This window comes from Pyrgilauda ruficollis, unplaced genomic scaffold, assembly GCF_017590135.1.
Source record: "Pyrgilauda ruficollis isolate IOZ18807 unplaced genomic scaffold, ASM1759013v1 scaffold43, whole genome shotgun sequence".
In the NCBI taxonomy this organism is placed as follows: Eukaryota; Metazoa; Chordata; class Aves; order Passeriformes; family Passeridae; genus Pyrgilauda; species Pyrgilauda ruficollis.
In genome coordinates this window covers 8,199,361-8,219,893 of record NW_024525823.1, presented here as the reverse complement: position 1 = coordinate 8,219,893, position 20,533 = coordinate 8,199,361, and the positions used below count along the sequence as shown (strand labels likewise).

At 44.4% G+C, this 20,533-nt stretch overlaps 2 protein-coding genes across 11 annotated transcripts in view; both read left to right on the top strand.

Moving 5' to 3' along the window:
- Positions 1 to 7,790, top strand: part of SLC22A16 (solute carrier family 22 member 16) — a 37,442-nt gene extending 29,652 nt beyond the window's left edge. For 2 of the 5 annotated variants that reach the window (XM_041478132.1, XM_041478133.1), the window contains one exon: positions 1,209 to 5,477. In XM_041478132.1, the coding sequence (XP_041334066.1) occupies positions 1,209 to 1,421 (213 nt within the window). In that variant the 3' untranslated portion in view covers positions 1,422 to 5,477. Of the gene's footprint in view, positions 1 to 1,208; positions 5,478 to 5,716; positions 5,829 to 7,681 lie in introns of those variants that run through there. The other 3 variants (XM_041478134.1, XM_041478136.1, XM_041478135.1) reach the window with 3 other exon arrangements.
- A 595-nt stretch (positions 7,791 to 8,385) lies between these two features.
- On the top strand, positions 8,386 to 18,731 carry DDO (D-aspartate oxidase). 6 transcript variants are annotated; one of them, XM_041478071.1, is made up of 7 exons: positions 8,386 to 8,522; positions 8,954 to 9,123; positions 10,798 to 10,885; positions 12,870 to 13,077; positions 13,270 to 13,378; positions 14,188 to 14,364; positions 16,839 to 18,731. In XM_041478071.1, exons 4-7 carry the CDS (start codon positions 12,906 to 12,908, stop codon positions 17,404 to 17,406), a joined length of 1,026 nt encoding a protein of 341 aa, XP_041334005.1. In that variant the 5' UTR covers positions 8,386 to 8,522; positions 8,954 to 9,123; positions 10,798 to 10,885; positions 12,870 to 12,905; the 3' UTR covers positions 17,407 to 18,731. The 6 variants fall into 6 exon arrangements, with proteins under 6 accessions (XP_041334005.1, XP_041334004.1, XP_041334001.1 ...); XM_041478070.1 differs by having other exon boundaries at positions 8,954 to 9,169; XM_041478067.1 differs by lacking the exon at positions 10,798 to 10,885.
- Positions 18,732 to 20,533: the final 1,802 nt, after the last annotated feature.

The window sequence follows — 20,533 nt, the reverse complement described above, 5'->3', positions numbered from 1 at the left end:
AAGAGAAGCAAAACCAGCATGGTGCATGGACAGGCAAATAGCACTGTTCAAGGTTATTCTGATTTTAAAGCACCTTTCTGACTTAAAGTCTGGCTTAGCTGCAGATGGTAGCTGGGCAGCTCTTGTCTCAAGCTCTATGTGAGAGACATAGGCACAGTGATTCCAAATGTTCTCTCTCACCCTTGGAAAGAATGCATTAAACAAAGGACAGACTTCAGAATCAGCACAGGGCAAGATAAAGATAATACAGCATCAAAGTTCACAGTCACAGAATGGAAAAACACTGAGACCAGGCATGATGTTCTGTGTGAAAGCTTTTCTATCAAGAGGGAATTAGGTCATTTATAACCTGGTGTTCGAGGACTGTCAGGGGTTTAATGCTGTTCTGTACTCAGAGGAGCAAAGTGGGAATTGTTGTCATTGAACAAGACATAGAAATGTCTGTGTGAAGGGAATGTGAATGGAAAGTGTAGATATTCCTGGAACAAGGGAGTGTTTCTCTACTGACCCCACATTATCCTGATCCTTGCACCACTTATGCTGTTGATGTGGAATTGTGTACACCATGGACAAATCCAAAATCCAGTGATCCCAGTGCAAATGGCAGTAGATGCCTGCACTCCTGACAGTTCTTTGAAACTGAATTTAGCAAAGTATTCCTGTTGAGAGCTAGCAGATGCTGACGAGCTCTCCTGAGCACAGATGTGCACTTCTGTGGCTCTGGGCCAATGAGCCATATTGAGAAATTCCAATCTGGCTGTGTGGAGAAGCAACAAGCACACAGGTACAGGTACACAGGAGCTGGAGTGTGAACTGAGATTACAGGTGGCAGGGAAATTGTAGCTCTGCAAACATGCCTGTAAAAAAAATGTATGCAATCCTAGAATCAGTTCTTAAATACACTCCTGATGCTGAAATGCTGAATGAAGGTAATATGTGTTGTTTACTCAAACAGAATTATTCCTGCTTGCACTGTACTGATCCCTTGTGAACAAAACACTTCACTTGCTCATTCATTAATTCTGCTGCATAATCTTTTCATTTATGCAACAAAAAGGTAGATCTTTTATACAGGCAACATTTAAGAATTATGATCTTTGCTTTGCAGTTCTTTGTGCTTTATTTTAGATTTACTTTCAAGCAAGATCAAAACTATTGTTAGATTGAAAGACTTATTTACCTTTACAGCTACTGTTTATTTCTTCCAGTTGCTTGTTGGAATCATGGCTCTTCTGAGTGGAATCTTAACCATAATGCTTCCAGAAACACTGGGAAAACCATTGACTAATACTTTGGTGGAAGCTACAGAAATGGGAAGAAACAAGAAAAGCTGTTCAGAAAAGACTCCTCCAGCACATAGTGGTGCAGCATTAGAAAAGATAGAGATGTTTGGTCAAGAAAGAGTCAGCACTGACAAATAAAGCAGTAGCAAAATGGCTGTTCCCAATTTTAATCACTATCTAATTTATATGATCTGTGTATTCAAGAAATGTGACTGTTCTATAACATCTGTGCCTTTTACTTTGTATTCTGTCTTCCCTTTTCAATAGAGCAATTGTATGAAACCTTTTCAAAGTGACTGACTTACTGCAGAAAATTTGGTAGGATTTCTAGATCCCTTATCTAACTTACCCAGACTTTAAAACACCTGTCTGACTTGCTGTGACCAGTTGGAATGATTTCTCTAAATGTCGGAACCTACCTGATTACATGTATGTAAAAAAAATATGCCAATTCTTTGCTTCACATTTTCTGCAGTTAGATTTGTCAACCTACAACAAAGTGCCCTGCCTGGTCTCTTCCTGTTGCAGTTGTCAGTATCATTGCATCAGGTCATGTAGATAATTTTGAAGTAATTTATTCTTTTTCTTTTTCTTTCAAGTTTTCTACTAGAAATGGTGCCATTGCTAACAAAAGGAAAGTATTCTATGGCACAGCTTCTGACTGAAAAAATAATACTAAGTTTGCAAAATGTGCAAATAGTTTGTATATTCATTCTGTTGAATGGCAAGTGTATTTTTATTAGGGGTTTAGGAATAAAAAAAGTTCACTGGATCTACTGCTGTTTTAGTTTAGATTAAACCAAACTGCCTGATCCCATTTAAAGTCATATTCATTCCAGACTATTACTTCAGTGCACCCTTTCTCACTTATTTAAGATTAGATCTAGCATCAGATTTTTCATAACTTCTAAGAGCTAGACTAGCAACATTGCCAAATGCCTCCAGCAAGGTCTTCGTAGTCCTCAGTGGAAAAGAATAAATGGCATATGGCTTTTATTCAGGCTCTCTGCAGAGAAGTGGATTTAGTTATTAATTTTTGGTAGAAACGGTTTCCACTCACCATTTTTCTCATAGATTAGATGTCTGTAACTCATTTTTTCCTTATTATATCTAACCAGTTAGAAATATAGAATTTCAAAGACGGTAGTTTTAGTCAAAGTGTCAAAACATCCCACTGCTGCTACACCTCATGTGCATCAACACTTATTGTTGGTGCAATAGTTCTACCTTATGACTCTGGACCATAGAAAACTGATAGATAGGAATGCATCATTCTGGCTGTTTCTTTTATGGCTTTCTCCCACCTCTCCTTTTTCAGTCTATCTCTAGAGCTCTCTTCCTTGTCTGAGGATCTGCATCTCCTTTGCTTGACCACCCTTGGATTGAGGGGAGCAGCACAGGAACATCTGCTGTTGAGGTTCAGACAGCCCTCTCTTGCCTGGGTTGTGTGAATTCAGTCCTCCCTGGTTTGAAATCAGTGTTTTTCCCTCTTAGGCCCCTGTTCTCATGGCATGGTCTCATCAAAACAAGTCTTCCTTGATCTTTGCCATGTACCCACCCCAAAAGATATCTATATTAGTAGATATTCTATATGCTGTAGAAATTAATGGCCACATTTTTAAATTATATTTGCACAGTTTTATTAGTTTCAATGATTTCTGAAACCAGAATAATGGTTTATATCCCCTTATAAAAGATTTTATTCTTCACTGCACTGTCCTAGAATTTGGTCCTGGTATTAGGAGAAAATAATACCTATATGAGGATCAACATGCTCTGAAGCAAGCAAAAATCAGTAAATTTAAGTTTAGGGAGTGTCTCTGAGATAATTACATAGAAAGCAGAAAGGAGTCTTCATGCTTCTTACAGTTCTGTGGGTGTTCCAGTGTTTGCAGGGAAAACCTCCAGAAAGACCTGCATAGAATACTGTGGCTTCTGTCCAGATATGAGTTCAGCAAAAGCGCTTAACCTTCCCCCTGTGAGTAATCCCATCATTATTCTGAGAATGACTTGAATACATACTTTGATGACTGAAGATCAGATTACTCACATGCTGTGGTTTTTTATTTTGCTGAAGAGCAAACCCAGTATTCTTCCACTGCTTTCAGGTCCCCCTCCACTTCCCAGAGCAGAGCAGCTCTCTTTATCTGCAAGATCTACTGCCAAACTCTTCCTGCCCTGCCTTAAATAAGGGTTTAATCATGCTAAAAAACCACCACCATGCAATACACATAACAAGGAATTAAACTGGTACTGTCTTGCCTTACAACCACCCTCCCCACACACAGAGCTCCAAATTCTTTCCTTATTTTGGGATTTTTTCACACTGATACTCCCTCTTTTAATATCTCAAAACTCTATCTAAACCCATCTATCTTAAAACTCACTACTCATAACGTTTAGGAACAGTACAGTCTATTTCTAACAAGGTATTAAAGAATATTTACAATTAATTTTTCTACTTCCTTACCTGCTGAGTAACTGATTCCGTTCTTACGTCTCCAAGAACTTGATGGTTTAACCCCAAAAGCCATTTCCTCTTGTCACTGAAGTCAGTTGGTATTTGGTCTTTAATTCAAATGACCCTGAATTTCCCTGAACTAATGATGTTACTGTTTTTCCTTGGAAATAAAATGTTTGTTGATTTACAGGTACATCTTTTGTGATTTTATGCATCAGTAGCATGGAGGTTGCCTTGGGGTATCCTATTCTTTAACCTGAGGAAGAATATTACTTTAAAAAAAAGGAAATAGCATGTATCTCTGTGTCTCTAGCATTTCTATTTGCTTGTTTTTTCCATATGGGCAAATATATGTTTAACACTAGTCATGCATTATAAATGCAGGAAAATCAGGGTGAGTTTTCTTTCTCTTAAGTATTCATAGATTTTTTAAATCCTCTTGCAAGAGAGCACTGAGTTTGAGAACAAATGCTTCTGTTCCTATGGGGCATATTTTCATTTCAGTTCTCATAAGAATTAATTTTCACAGCTCCTCACTTCAGTACACAAGTCCTTTTATGTTTGTATTTGTCATCCTTATCTTAGTGCAAATTTTTTGTGCTCTTCAATGTCTCTGGAGTTACACAATGGTTCTGTGAGATAATGAATTAGAGTCCTTATCTGCCTTAATTGCTGGTCACTATTGCATGATGGCAAATGTTTTTGTCCGAAATTTGATACCCAGTTGTATTAGATAGCCTTGCAATTTGTTAAGGACATACCTTTCTGAGTTAAATATAAGAATACGAGCAACTATTATTAGTTTAATGATAACTAAGGAAAAATAATAAGTACATGTGTTTGGCATTTCAAAATTGTATTTTTAACGTTTAATATCTTATACAAAAATATGTATTTTCTACTTTAACGGCATCATTCAATTTCTCTGTGCAAAATTCTGTAATTTAACCAACTATGTAGAAAAAAGATGCTATGCAAACATGTGTGGTTATCATATGCTTTGGCTGACACCCTGAATGTCTGAACAAGGGTTGAAGACTCCTTGAAGGCTGAGGGCTTTTGTGTAGTGGCTCTGTGGAAAGACAAAATGGCCTGACATCCCAGCTCTGGCATGGAATGAAAGACTTATTTGCCTTCTCCTGTGTCTTCCACAGGTTTATTTTACCAACCCCTTAGGTGCAGTCATTTAGGAAGCCTCAGTGGCATTTGGCTCAGCAGTGTGCATGGCCTGTGAGTGCCTTTTGGAAAGGCTTAGGAAAAGGTGAGCTCACTTGTGCCATGGGCTCTTGGTCCAGAAAGGCATTTGTGACTGCAAAAAGGAGGCTCTGGATTCATCCTGCGCCCTTTACAAACATCTGAAACATGTTTGTCTGAATCCTAGAACAGATTCCAGGGGGAGAAATTAGACACAAGGACTAAAAAGAAAATAGAGAGTTGAGAAAAACTGAGTTTATTCTATAAGGGAAAATTCTACTCAATGCTGACAATTAGTTAGCTCTCAGAGGAAGAAAGACTAAAACACGTCTATATTCTGATAGCCTAATAATTTTGTACAAGATTCTGTACTACATGGAGCGTGTCTTTTGGTTACATGGGGGAAATATGTACTCATAGGAAAGTTTGTTTGCCCAGAATTTGTGGATTTAATACAATATATTTCAATGAGTTTTTTTAAATGTGTATTTATTATCTGAAATTATGTGCAAGAATAAAGTCAGACACGCATTTTTTAATCTTTACACCTTTACCTGATTTAATGAACTTCTATCACCAACTCTTCATTTGGTTCACACTCCCTTAAAGAGGCCTGGCTGGTGTTTTGGCATGGAGATCCTATGGTTTAGGATGACAAATATCATGTCATGTCTTTTCCCTGTTTGTCTTTGCAGGTGTAAACCAAGATTTGGGTAATGTGTTAAGTGGTGACTATGACAAAAGGTGCATTAAAAATGTGACATGTTTTGCATTTCAGTTGCAGGCAAAACATGATTCTTTCTTGCCTTTGTTTGTATATGCTGACTGGAGCAGTAGTCCCTCAGACATGTCCAGCAGTGACAAAAACAGCTGCAGATACTGAGGAATGTGTGAGTTACCAGAAGAGAGAGCAGGTACCACAGGATTGACAGAACAATGTACTTGTAAGCACATGGTGTTCAGTGCACGTGAAGAATAACTATAGCTTCCTCATGAGGGAACTGGAGTGGGCTGACAGTGCAAGGAAAATAAGAATTGCAGCAATTCATAGCTCTGTTGTTATTTGTCCCCTCCGAGCATCTAAGGAACCTATTTATTCTTCACATCCCTTAAATCTCTAATTAGTGCAAATGAATCAACATTCCATGCATATTTTATTAATCTTGTATTTTCTGATCAAGTTACACTCATTGCTTTCCTTCATCATTTGCGTTTTGAAGGCTTCATGCATCCTTGCCAGGTGATTTACATTCCTCTCTGAAAGTAACTGCAGTGAATGGTCCAAATAGTTGCTGCTAAAGCTGAGAAATTTAAATCAAGCCTGATAGACTGATTTCAAGAGCACTGAGTTCAATCAAGCCTAAGAAGTATATACTTCATATGGGAAAATATCCTTTTTTGTAGTATATAAGCAGTGATTACAGATTCCAGTTTCTGGACAAAACAACACTTTAAAAAATTACTAACCTAGGTGCATGAATAATCAGAAGTAATGGGGAATATCTCATTTAGGGACAAACCCCTCTTCTGTCTTTGCATTCCTGGCTAACATACAAGCCATAGCTACCGCTTGGGCATTTGTTGCAGATAAGTAGGATCCAGCTATGGAATGCTCATAGGCATTTAGTTATTAACATTGCCTCATAATCCACGTGGAGATGAACAGACTTGCATAGGAATAAGAACAAAACAGCACCAAGGGGTGATTCTTGTAAAGATTTTCTCCACTGCCAGTGATGAAATTAAAAAGTGGATTTGACTGAGGTAATCAGGAGCATGGCAAAACAACCATCCTAAATGGTTGGGCTATCTCTCAGTAAATATTTTCACAAAGCTTTTCAATAGGAATGGGCAGATTGCAAAAATGGTGCATGCCATTCACAAGATCTGAAATAGGTCAGCACTGCTGTGTTCAGAGAGATCATTTCTGCCTGTTCAGGATAGCACACACAGCAGAGGGAATGCTAAGGTAAAAGGAAACACTTCTTAAGCACTGCTCAAGCTGAGTTGGTGGTGTGCTGGGATGCCACTGCCAGTCATGGTTCAGGAAGAGCTCCAAGTACAATCAGGGCTGTGTTTGTTCTGTGCCAGAAGGCTGGCAGTCTCTTCCCAAACACACAAATCATGACTTGCACTTTACCAAACACAATGTGTTTGTTCACCTTTGCAAAATACTTTAGCCCAAAGAATATTCTTTTCAATAATATTATTATTAGATTTGGTATCCCAAACCAGTTTGAATTTCCTGCATCTTATTCTTAGGAAAAAAACACACTGAGAATTCCCTGAAACATCCAGACTTACACAAACATCTGTCACAGAACGTTGTGATCCAAATCATTCAAATTTGGCAAAGTTCTAAGCAATAAGCAGTAGAATCTCAGGAGGAGAAGTAGCAGGCATTTTTTATCTTAGCTGGAACTGCAACCTCCATTTATATTTGTAGATTTCCATATGCGAGAGGATCCTTTCCAAAGCTATTGCAGATATCCTGCAATGACTTAGACCAGTGTTCATTTTACAATACAGCAAGCCCACCAAAAATTTAACTTCTAAACAAGCAAACCTCTGTTTTTCTGCTGCCTTCCCTGTCTTAATCCCCTATTTTCAGAACACTCAAAAAAATCTAGCTATACAATAATTTGGGAGAATTATGCCTTATTCCTGTCACTGTTGAAGGGACAATCCTTTAAAAATTTATTTATCTTAAAGATCAGTGATATGTAATATATCATGGCTTTAGTTTTCAGAGCACAGCTAGACTGGGAGGCAAGAACAATCCACCGTGTGTGGCGCACGCTGTTGCTCTTCATACAGATACCCTTTGGATGGCTGCTGGTCTGAATTCAAATGGCTACAGAGAAAAGGCACCTGCTTCAAAGATCCATTGCAAATGCTCTTCCACAGGGCTGGAGGGGAGCGGTCGGCAAATATTGTCCTGCTGAGAGTGTTCAGGGACGAATGCTCGGGCTGTCAAATATTAGCCAAAATATCCTGACAACGGCTAAGGCCCGGGAGGCAATAAACCGAGGAATATGGCATGCAATTTCATCCCAGGGCTCCTGCAGAGAGGTTTGTTTTTGACAAACTCATGTTTTCCTGCCGAAAACAGCCCTGCCTGGCTGCGCTCGTTAGGGATTTGCGGTCTGGCAGGAGCCCGCTCGTTCCTCAGCGACCTGTGGAGGCTGGAGTTCCCCTCCCGGCCGCTCGCGCCATTGCCCAAGCGCTGTGGCAATCCTCAGGCAGCTCCAAAGCACTCAAACATGACTGCCTGTGAGGGACGGAAAAGGACAATGTATTCCCTGTAGCACAGCGGGTCCAGTTGGGCCTCCCCCAGAAGGAATATCAGGGGGGAAAGTTCTGGCAGGCGGCAGAGAGCCCGGCCCTGGCAGAGGCTGCCGGGCGCTCCGGGAGCGCTGCCAGCGCCGGAGGCGGCCTGAGCCTGGGCCTGGGCACAAACAGCTCCTTCATCCAGCGGGAGCGGAGCCGGGCCCCGGCAGCGCCCCGGGACAGGGGAGCGGCGGCCCCCGCGCTGCCCGGGACGCCGGCTCTTCCAGGCGGGACCGGGGCCTCCTCCTCACCAGGTATCGCCTGCTCTCCCCGCTTGGGTTGTTTCCAGACCGTACTTCTGGGTGAAGAAGTAAATGTTGGATGCCGGAGCCCTTTTGCTGCCGAGGGCCGGGAGGCGCCCGCAGTGGCTGCGTGGGGAATTCCCGCGGGCAGATCCCATCTCCCGCAGCCGGGCAGGGAGGGCTCAGCCCACGCACCGGGGCGGGAGGGGTGAACCGCAGGGCTTAGCTGGGGGGAAGGCCCGGGATCGCAGCTGCTCCCGTTTCCCTCTTCCCCGCCCTGAGCGGCGACATGCCGGCCCTGGGGGGGCAAGGATCGCAGAGAGGATTGATTTCCTCTGCCTTTTGGGAGGAAAGCAAGAGCGTCGCTCGGTGTGTAGGTGCTCATGGTGAAAGCGGCTCTTGCCGGTGGCTAATGGAGGGGTATCCCTGCCATCCCTTCGCAGGTGTGTCCCATGCTTGCAAACCAGCCGCCTGAAGGAGGAGCTGAGGCCTCCCGGGGTCCCCTGTGGCAGTGGCTGTCTGTGAGCACCTGGGAATCCTGCTTTCTGCCAGCGGTGCTGTGTGTGCAGAAAGGCTGAGGGGATCCCGAGGAGCCTCTAGAGTCCTTTGTTCGGTGAGGAAAGATCATCCTCGCCTTCCTCCTGCAGCACTTCCTAAATGTATGTCTGACAGGGCAGCCCAAAGAGCAGAAAGGGGACCTGGCCAGGGTCAAAAGGCCAAAATCAGGAGCTCCTTTGCAGCAATCACCCAAGAATGAATCAGTCTTTGCCCAGAAAAATCCCTCTCTGGGGTCATGTGAAAGGAAGTAACACCAAGAGTGCTTGTAAACTGGGGAAGTAATAAAACAAAAGTAATCAACAAAAAAAAAAAAAAAAAAAAAGAAGTGAAAAAGTATTCCATGGCATGCACTGACGGGGACAGTGGTACAGCTGCCCTGGTGGATGAGGAGCCCCTCCAGAAGCTCAGAAAGGCTTGAGCCTTTGCTCCCGAGTACCAGAGGCTTCACATGATTCAAAACAGTGTTTCAGCACTTACTAATGATGAGAGTCAGTTAAAAAAAAAAAAAAAAAAAAAAAAAAACAAAAACAAAAAAACCAACAAACTAAGCCCTTCAAATATAACAGGTTTTGGCTTTCTTTAGTTACTTCCTGTTCTAACTTTTCTGGTCAACAGTTCAGCTGGGCTTTTTCCACTGTTTATTTGGGTGTGTAAATATGCTTATTTTGGTAGGCCAGCCGGATTGCGACACAAGCTAAGAGCGTCCAGCCTGCTGTGTCTGTGGGCTGCAGCTGCAGCTGGCAGTGGATGTGCATGCTCCTCTGTGTGTGTGTGTGTGCTGGGGAGCAGTGTATTTATCCATATTGGCCACGTTACCCACTGCCAGAACAATGTTAGAGCTGAAAGTTAGTGGCACTTAGTGGTGACATACAGCTATTTGAGGCAAGAAAGAATAAAGACCCCCTTGTGTCACATGAGGCTGACATTGTCTCCTCAGCTGTGGGAGTTGGGAGGTGAAGTCATGTCACAAAGTATCTCAGTATTTTTAAAACTAATTCGTTCTGGCCTGGGAGAAGCTGGGGGGTGGCAGAGACATAAAACCCACATTAGGCAACTGATGTCCTCCTTGCTGGAGAGTACAGCTCCAGGTAACTCTCTCTGGCTTCTGTCCTGTTCTTCATACACTATGAAGGGACAGAAAGCTAAACAATACCTGTCACCATTCGACTCCCTCCCCAAGAGCTACTGCAACTGATCTGCTTTTTAAATGCTGATTTTTGCAAAATGCTCAGGCCTGTCTGAGGGGATGAGAAGTGTCAACCCTGCTGGGACTAAGCTGGGCTGCACATCAGCTAAAAATAGTTTCTCCTTCTCTGCCCTCCACCCAGCAAGGTGCAGGCTGTGCTGCCAGGGCAGAACCATAGGTGGGCCTTGCACTCAAAGCAGGGTCAGTAGCTCTGCAAAGCCCAAGCTGTGCTTGCTCATACAAGCTGTGTGTAGCCTCTGCTTTGCACCCAGCTAGTTTTTGGCATGGAGGTTTGTGCTCCTGGGCTGCAGCAGTAGGTGAAGGAAAAGTGGTGCATTGGACAGGTGCTCATCGTGGTCTTCTGAGCTGCTCTCACAGGCTCCAGCACTGTCAGCAGCCCCTTCCTGCCCTCACTGGATTTTGCAGCATAGGGATCAGTTGATATCAAACTGGCTCATCTGCAAAAATCCCTTCTGAACTGGGTAGACTTGTGAAACCTGAATCTCCACCAAGCCACAGCTCCCCTTTCTTCCCTGGGGACAGGGAGGTCAGTCAGGAAATTCAATCTCCACCGTGGTCCGAGGGCTTCAGCGTAGGAGAGTTGTGAGGGACAACCGAAAGCACAACTCTGGTAGGTGGATAATGTACCCATTGCATATGTTCCAGGGCAGCTGAAAAAGCAGGGCTGTGCTTTCCATGGACTGCTGGGAGGCTCACTGAGCACTCTGAGAGCCACACGCCATTTCCACAGCTGCCAGTTCTGAGTGAGGAGGTTTATTCATAAAGATGTATTTAGATACCTTTCTCAGAACCAGTTTTCCTCAGTAATTACAGAATTGTTACCCAGCCCCTCAATTTCTTGTTGCTAATATTCTTCCTTGCTTTCTCTTTTCCCTTCCCACAACATTTTTCCAGACTGGGTTTCTGGGTGTCAGTCATGCAAGCCAGCAGTTCTGGTCCAGGGTCCATTTTCCCTCCTGTACTGTATCCTATTCCTCTGCTGTGCAGGCACTTCTGTAATCAGCTTGTAAAAGAAGATGTGCTAATTAACAGAAAGAAACGTTGCCCAGAGAGGAAGAAGACGGGTTGTAACAACCCTTGGCTGTGATGCAGAAGGAATGCAATGACAGGCAACAGTTCCTGGTGCTCTTTCCCTTCTTACATAGCAGAGACATCAAATTTTAAGTAGTGAAACATCAGGGGTAACTGAGAAGCTGTGTGAACAGTTATGAGCAAGGATCTCATAAATAAACCTGACCTATCATAATTCCAAGTTGTCTGTCTTGCCTAAATTTATGTCAAAGACACCAAAAGCCACAGGAAGGTGGTAAATCAGCCTGTCTTTGTAAGTGCAGGCACTGGTTTCCAGTAAAAGTTCTCAGAAAGCAATTAGTGAGGCTGGATTTCTAGTCACTGATAAGCAAGCCCCATAGGAGAAACCAGAACCATCAGGGCACACAGCTGAAGGTCTGTCTCACTCAGCATCCTCTCTAAGAATGAATATTGTAGCTATTCCAGGAAAAAATTAGTCATAGGCAGAAGGGATCTTCCCCCTACATCCTTGGTCAGATTTTGGCAGTAACCTATTGAAGGGGTGCCTGACCCAGCAGGAGCACCCCTACTGACCTGTTCAAAGCTGCAAAAGGATTTATCACCTCTGAGATTGCCTAATCTCTCTCTTCTGGGCCCATTTAGTCCTGGCTTTGAGGAGTTTGCAGGGTGCACAGAGCTGCATGGTTCAGTTCTACTTGGTGCCTTCACCAGTGTGAGACCTGAGCTGGCCATGGCCAGGAACACAGACTGGCACCTCACTGGAATGGGCGACCAAGTGACTGTCTACCAAGAGCTGTGTGCTGCTCCTGAGGACAGGTGCCAGCTCTGAAGCTTGCCCAGGACAGGGGAAAATAGAGACACTGCACTTCCTGGAGTAGCAATCAGCAGATGAGGAGTGAAGTGGAGCTGCTCCAGGACATAAAGCAAGTTATAAAGTAATGCAGAGAGAGGCAAAAATACAAGCCCTTGGAGCAGCAAGACTGGCTGGCACCTGGGGACCGCCATGTACTGCTAAGAGAGCATGGCAGCCTTGGATGGCCACGAATCTGTCCAAGGTAGTGAGTCATGCTGGCAGGTACAAGGGTCAAGAATGGATTGGAGACCTCCAGTGTGATTTGCTTTTACTGCCCAGGCAGTGATAGCCCTCACTGCTGGAGATTCCAATATTCAAGTAACCTTTTGGCTTAACAAGCTTAAAAAAAGCCAATTTCTCCAGAGCTATGTGCCTTTTGCATCTGACACAATAGAAAACTTGATGGGTGCCTCACTGCCTCAGATTTTATTGAGGAAACCTTCCCCAAACTGGCCCAAGCACTACTGGTGCACATGCAGATCACTCTCTTGTGCTCAGGATGAGGTAGTGGCTGCTTAAAGACTTTTCAGAACTTTTTGTCATATCAAAAGCTGATTTTTTTAAATCATAACCACAGTCCGGGTTGTGCACAGCAGTTGACCTTCAGTTAATTGTTGGGAGGGATTATGTTACATGTTGTGGGGGTATTTCATAGCCTGATACTTGCCCTGGATGATAATGATGTGTGATATGTTGTTTCCAAATGCAGGTAGGAACCTCTCTGCTCTGGCTCTGCGTCCTGGAGATGGCCTCACCCAAGGTTGCAGTGGTGGGTGCAGGAGTCATCGGCCTGTCCACAGCACTGTGCATCACAGAGACTTGTCCCAGCTGCTCTGTGACAGTCCTTTCAGACCAGTTCAGCCCCAACACAACAAGTGATGTGGCAGCTGGGATGCTCATCCCTCATATCTACCCAGGTTCGTTTAATTCAGGGCAGCACTGCCCATGCACCCCATGCCATGTATCCAGGTGTGCAGTGGTGCATAGAGGCTCAGGAAAAAAGAGTCATGACCTGTGTTCCCTGTCTGTCCCATATCCTTGACACTCATTTGAATACTTCTCTTCTTTGCATTATTCCTCTCTGCACATTTGGTTTTGTTCACATGCAGACACACCGATCCACAGGCAGAAGCAGTGGTTCAAAGAGACCTTCACTTACCTTTTTGCCATCAGCAACTCAGCCGAGGCATCGGAGGCTGGCATTCACCTGGTCTCTGGGTAAGAACAACCCCTGGGGCAGCCTTTGGTACATTTGTGCTGTATTCTGGAGCAGGCAGACCGGTTTTCTTTGCTAGAATTCAGGGGTATTCCCTTCAAGGAATAGCTTTTATGTCCATATTCCCAAGAAACTGCATTGTAGCTGCTCACATAGGATGTATTTTTAGGCAACATTCAGGAACAGCTGTGCACAGAAGACCCACTCAAGTCTGACCAGCACCGAATATCTTTTAACAACCCATGTTTTCCACACTGTCACCCACTAGTTGTTTGCAGCAGGGATCATCTCCATAGGGATGGGACTGCAGGATCCTCCAGCTTCAGCAGCTAGGTACAGGGATTCTGCTGGGGGGTGTGTGTGTTGGGGGTGTTTTATGCTGCCTATTAGGTACTGAGAAATTTGCCTCTTAGGAGTATTGAGACTGAGCACTGTAGCTTTATGGATACCCAAGGAATGGTGAGCAAGTGTGCAAGTGGCCCCACCAGGTCCAGCCAGGTGTCTGCAGTTGTGGTGGGGACACTGTATGAGGGCACTCTGTACATACACCATCACTGGAAGAGCTCTTTGTAGTTTATTTACCCTGGTGGGCCACCCTCACACTCAGCTGTGCTGACCTTCTGCCTGTTTGCCCAGGCAAGTGTTGCAGGAGCAGGCAGCAATTTTTCCCCATTGCTGTTAGCCTTGCAGAGCTCCACTGATAGGGAGAAAGAGGTTCCTGAGCTCCTGGGTTTGTTCTAAGATTTCCATGACACATAACATGGCAGAGCAATAGCAGTGAAGTTTCCCATATTTTTCTCTGTCTTTTTAGCTGGCAGGTCTTTAAAAGCACCCCCAAGGAAGAGTTACCTTTCTGGTCAGATACTGTGCTGGGATTTCGACCAATGTCCGAAGCAGAACTCCAAAAGTTCCCGCAGCACCAATTTGGTCAGGCCTTTACAACCCTGAAATGTGACTGCCCATCCTACCTGCTGTGGCTGGAGAAAAGGTAGGGTTTGCTGCAGGCTGGGCATGCAGAGGGAAACCCTGGCAGAGGGACTGGAGGCAAGACAGGGTTTTCTTGAGAGCCTTAGATTTGGGCAAAACTGGGAAAAGGCTGTTTCTCATTGCGGAAAATGCGACAAGCTCTTGCTTGGGGAGAAGCACAGGAAATAAATAAAGAACTTTTCTGAAATGTGTAAGTCCCTATTTTTGCAACTTTGTCCCAGCATGTCTGTACAGTGGGGCTTGGAGTGTGAGCGACCCTGGGCATAGGGCCAACATAACCACAGGGGCCATGCTTGGCCAGCCAGACCTTGAAGGTACATCAGGAACATGCCATGTCCTGAGAAAACATTTGGCTGCTCCACATTTGCCAAACTTCCCAAATAATATCCCTCTGTTTTCGAAGATATATCCAGTCTCTGTGAGAATAAGCACATCTAGGAATGTGTCTTATTGTGAAGACTTTACTCTTATGAAGTAGCTGGACCAATTAATCTCAAATCTGTTCAACAATTGGAGTAATTTCTTAATCCATTTGGGTGAAAAAAAACCCAAAATGTTAAACAGCATCATCTTGTAACAAATTTCTTGAAAAAATTTCCTGCATAATGTGGGTGATGCACTCACTCTGAGGAATTGTGGCTTCATGCCTGGATTAACATCAAAGTTAGAAAATCTGCCAATTTCCAAATTTTTAAGTTTCCCCCAAATACCTCAATTTTGGAGAACTGTAGGGAGAGACAGGATGCCGATCTGAAAGGGCGCTGGCACCCTGGGACATACTGGGGTCAGTATTTAATCCAAATAAGTACCTCTAAAGTGAGCAAACGGGCTGTATCTGCTTGAGAGAAAGAGACAGGCTGCAAGCTGATTTGGGGTTAAGTAAAGAGATGTGTACTGACACCAAAGTACAAATTGCCAGCTCAGCTGCTTACTTGGATGCCTTTCATCACACTGCAAAATGTGAAAAAGCATTTCTTCTTGTAGCAGCCAAGCGGGCTGGGAGTTCTCCTGTGGCACCAGTGCCATGTGAGGTCTGTGCCATCTACTCGGTACACATGATCTGTCATGTTTCATTGCCTAACTGAAGCAAATTTCTGCTGCAGGACAGCTAAGTTGTACAACCCATTTAGTATCTGCCATGTGATTTCTGCTCTCTCCTTATTTCTCAAAGGATGTAATCTAATGAGATGATCAAGCTCTTTTTTTTTTTTTCTCTTCTCCCTGGTGATGAGAAGTGAGAGAATATTAAACATGTAACTAATTCTCAACCCCCTAGTGACCTGAGCAGTATTTATAGACCATTCCTGGCAATCCACAAGGAAAATTGTTGTTGTGCCCACCTTGCTTGGCCAAAAATAGACTTCAGGAATTTTTTCCTGCTTACTTGCCCAAATTCAGGAGTTTTCAGCAGGTTTTTTCATTGGTGTATTTTTTATGGCGTGGTGACAGGGTCCTAGCTACAACTCTTAGGAGCTCTTCCTGCAAGTTGCCCAGCCACAGCTGCTGCATGACATCTCCCCTGTTCTTTGTAGACAGCTTCAGTGTCCTGCTACATCAGGCCCCAGAGCATCAACTATGCCCTGGATTCTTGGCTCACTTACTGCTTTGTGGGAAACCACTGCTTTCATAGTAGAGTTGATGACTTTGCCAGCTGCTAGAATGTTGCAGAGGATGGGATTTTCCACTCAGTGCATCACAGACCTGCCTCCTGACTTGCTTATGCTAAAACCCCCAGCAAAAAACCCCTACAATGGGATCCAGCTGACAGCATGCAAGGACCAGTGATTTTCCACAGGGAAGAGCTTCAAAATTCAGGCAAGTTCAGGGGAGGATTTGACTTGAAATTGAGTTCAAAAGTGAATCTCAAGAAGAGGTGACTTTCACTGAAGAGCAGACATGTATGTATAGTGCTCTGAGCCATCCTGGGTGATTCCTGGCTGCTGCTCCAGAAGGTTATGGGCACCCTGGGGGTCCTGTGCCACATCTGCCCAGCCTTAGTGCAGATCTTAGGACTTGGCACATGGCACTAGATGGCTACATAGCTCAGGAGGTGAGTTGGGAATGAATGTGACAACATATAACAGACACATTAAAAGGGGGGTAGGACAATAGCTCTGCCACTAGCATGAGCAAGTTGGTAAGTAAATCTGTTGTTTCCCAGCTTGCTTGGGCTGTTAAAGCTTGGTACTGTTACCAAAATGAATCAGACCATGAAGACCTGACTGTTTGCCTAGGGTCTGGTGCCAGACCCTTCTCAACTTACTGTACTTTTTCCAGCCCAGCCAGGCTAAATACCTCTTACCAAATCACACCAATCACAAAACAGAACCCCCATGGCATTTTCTTTGCTTTTTGTCCTAGCTATTGTTTGGTCTTGATCAGTATGTAAAGGCAAAGGCAATCTATCTCATTAATTAATGTTCACAATAATTACATAAGGGTTTAGGGGTTTCTTTTCTGTCTCACTTTTTGCAGGTTGAAAGCAACTGGCACCCAGATATACACCAAAAAAGTGGCAGACTTGTGGGAGCTGCACAGTGAATATGACATCGTTGTCAACTGCACAGGCATGGGAGCCCACCATCTCGTGGGGGACAAGGAGCTCTTCCCTGTCAGGGGACAAGTGCTCAAGGTTCATGCTCCTTGGGTGACACAATTTATCCGGGATGGAGATGGCTTAACTTACATCTACCCAGGGATACACAGGGTGACCCTGGGGGGAACCAGGGAAAGGGGAAGCTGGAGTCTCTCCCCTGATGCTGGCACTACTAGAGACATCTTTGACAGATGCTGCTCCCTTGAGCCCTCACTGCAGGGAGCTAAGGATATCGAGGTGAAGGTGGGCCTGAGGCCATCCAGGCAGTGTGTGAGAGTGCAAAGAGAGGTTTTGAGCCAAGGAGGAGTTAAGCTCCCAGTGGTTCACAACTATGGGCATGGGGCAGGTGGCTTTTCAGTGCACTGGGGCACAGCCAAAGAGGCTGCTTCCCTGGTGGAAGAGTGCATTTCTGCTCTGCAGGGCTCCTCATTGAGAGCCAAGCTTTGAATCCCAGAGGCTCCTTTTCCATCTACAGCTAGTGCTGCATCTCCTAGTAGCAACTTGGGCTTTAAGTCCATTACTCTATAGAAGGGAACTAAGCCAACATCTTGTTCCAGTGCAGATACTCAGTGGTATCTTTAACCACCTTGGAAAGGCATGATGTGTTGATCCATGTATTAGCCCAGCTGATCATCTCCTCCATCTGCCCTGGGTATTTGTCCTAGTCTCGTGTGGAAAAGACAAGAGACATAAATATTCTTCACATAACGGGGATCAAGTTGCTGCATTATAATGCAAATAACATCAATTTAGCATTTCTGCACCTGCATCTAAAGGGTGTCAGATGCAGTAGGCTCAGATTCAGTAAAAATAGGTTGTCTCCACTTGTACCAAATCTAATCTAGAATTGCCTTTGTTTCTGCCACCTTGCTAACAAATTTTATCATTGTCTATATGATTTAAAAGGAAAAGAAAACCCCATGCAGTGCTGCATTACAGTGCTCCAGGTCAGCTCTTACAGAAAGTAGCATTAGGTCACTGTCACACACAGTGACCAGGCAAATGTGATTTTAAGAGCAGGTCTGTGATATCCATCACTGCATTTGCTCATATTGCACCTCAGGGAACTTAAAGTTTCTGCTAATATTGCCCCACATGAGCTACAGTTTTGTGCATCTTTTCTCACGCTAGTTTGCAAATCTAGTTTTTTCCTTCAAGGCCCTCAGATTTTGCTCTTAGACACCAATGATTTCCCCCCAGCCCCTCCCCTCCTCCCCCACACAGCAGCATTCATATGGCCTTTGTTATACTGAAGAGGATTTTCCAGAGTGGGCTGGGGAATGCAGCATCCCTTTTCTGCTTCACAAAAACACTGTCTGCTTTCCTTGCAACAGCTGATATGAATAAATTGGAGACAAACCAACAAGGATTCTAACACCAGCATCAGTTTCATAGAAGAGCTATTTAAGACTAGATAAACACTCTGAGGAAAAAGTTGTAACTGGACATGAGCAAGCTCCTCTGCTGTAAGAAAGCTGAGTCCTCTGCTCGCTCCATGGCAGAAGCTCTGCTGGGCTTTACACTCCCCTCAGCAATTCAAACCCTTTGATGTGTCTGAAGATAATCACTCCCCAAAACTGGATCTTACCATCAAAGTACAGGTCTGACTCTTAGTGATTAAATGACTCATTAAATCTTTAATGGCTCACTTGAGAGTGTTATCATCCACAGACTAGCTTTTTTGTCCACAGAATTACAAAACCGTTCAAAATCTTTCAATAATTCCAGTGATTAAAATTAACTGATAAATAAAGTTCTAATAATGGAGCAAAGGTCACTTCTGTAGTGTTTCCTTTCATAAGCAAGGGATTTTCTTTAATTTGGAATGGCTTGACAGGGCCAAGAAAGGCCACATTCAGCTACCAACTCCTGCTGTTCTCAGGAGGATGAGGACAGTTATCATTTGCAAGGAACAGCTGTCAGAAGAAACATCACCAAATTAAATTATGGGTCAATAAGCACCTGGGACCAGCCTAAGCGAGCCCTGTCTTCAGCAGGGCTGAAGAAGAATAAGAAAGAGAATCCTCATTTTCTCAGCTCTGAAAGCTAATTTTGCACTCCCCCCTTTGTCCCCCCCGCCCCCCCCAATTTGTCCTTTCCAGTGGTATGAGAGGGCAGAGCTGCTGCTTTTGGCAGCAGTGTTGCCGTAGGGCTTGTCAAACTGCAGCTTTGTCCTCAGCTAACACAGAACATAAAAATACATGGAAAAAGAACATAAGAATGGGCTCTTAATCTTTATTTTAAGTTTTAAAATAGCAAACAGTGTAACTTATCCTGGAACAAGAAATGCTGCTAATGCTAATAAGGTGATCATAGTCCCATAAGAAAGGAAAGCTGTGCTTGTGCACTTCTTCTCTGCAGGGTGATGGGGTTTCTTCTGATCTACTTCTAAAAATTGTCTGGTTGATACAGTGTCAAACAGGTTTGGCTGCAAAGTTTATCCATCTGGTATCCTAGCTCTGCTCATGCCCAGCAGGGAGGACAGCCACTTCTGATCTACGGTCTTCCTTATCTGAGGGGTAGCTTAGTGTTTCAGATGATTTATCTTCCTCACAGTTGTTGACTTGCTTCTAAAACCAATTATGGTGCTTCTATACTGCCCAATATCCTGTGAAAACAGGTTCTGTAAAGGGAGAAACTGTCCGGGAGCAGAGCTTGTTGCCTTCATCTTTGTCTTGAACCTAAAACCATCATCTGATGCCCCTTTCTTGCATGTTCTGAGAGGTAGTGACTCCATGGCCCATTTGAGTTTATAGAGTTCCACCATACTCTCTCTCAGACTCTTCTTTCCACCTTGAATAATCATGGTTTACATAATACATAATTGCCTCACTTTCACAAGCCCTGATCCTCATGGGGACATACCTGTTGGAGAAGACAGCACAGTAAAGCATAAGCAATCCAGGAGGTTCCTTCTCCAAGTGATAGAGCAGCCAACAAGGTGAGGTGCTATTATGGACCCTCTTCTTGTCAACAAGGAGGTACTGATGTCCCAAGTGAAGATTGACTCAGGGGTCAGTATTGGGGCTGGTGCTGTGAAAAATCTTTGCCAGTGACACAGAAGTGGGTCTGAGTGCAACCTCACCAAGTTTGCCAATGACACCAGGCTGTGTGGTGCAGTGGACACACTGGAGGGAAGGGATGTCATCCAGAGGGACAGTGGCAGGTTTGAGAGGTGGGATTGTGCAAACCTTATCATGTTCAACAAGGCCAAGTGGAAGGTCCTGCATCTGGGTTGGGGCAATCCCAAATACAAATACAGGCTGGGTGGAGAATGGACTGAGAGCAGCCCTGAGGAGAGAGACCTAGGGGTGTTGCTTGAGGAGAAGTTCAACGTGACCTGGCAATGTGTGCTTGCAGCCCAGGAAACCAACTGTATCCTTGTCTACATTGAAGCAGAGTGACCAGAAGATTGAGGAGAGTGATTCTGCCCCTCTGCTCTGCTCTTGTGAGACCCCACCTCAAGTGCTGCATCCAGCTCTGGGGACCCCAACATAAGAAGAACATGCACCTGCTGGAGGGAGTCCAGAGGAGATTATGAAGATGATCAGAGGGCTGGAGAACCTCTCCCTAT

Bases quoted from the DNA above. Each gene is read 5' to 3' on its own strand.
- DDO (XM_041478067.1), top strand. From the start codon at position 12,906: ATGGCCTCACCCAAGGTTGCAGTGGTGGGTGCAGGAGTCATCGGCCTG. The intron at 13,078-13,269 runs GTTCGTTTAATT...GTTCACATGCAG, and splicing joins CATCCCTCATATCTACCCAG to ACACACCGATCCACAGGCAG. The intron at 13,379-14,187 runs GTAAGAACAACC...CTGTCTTTTTAG, and splicing joins GGCATTCACCTGGTCTCTGG to CTGGCAGGTCTTTAAAAGCA.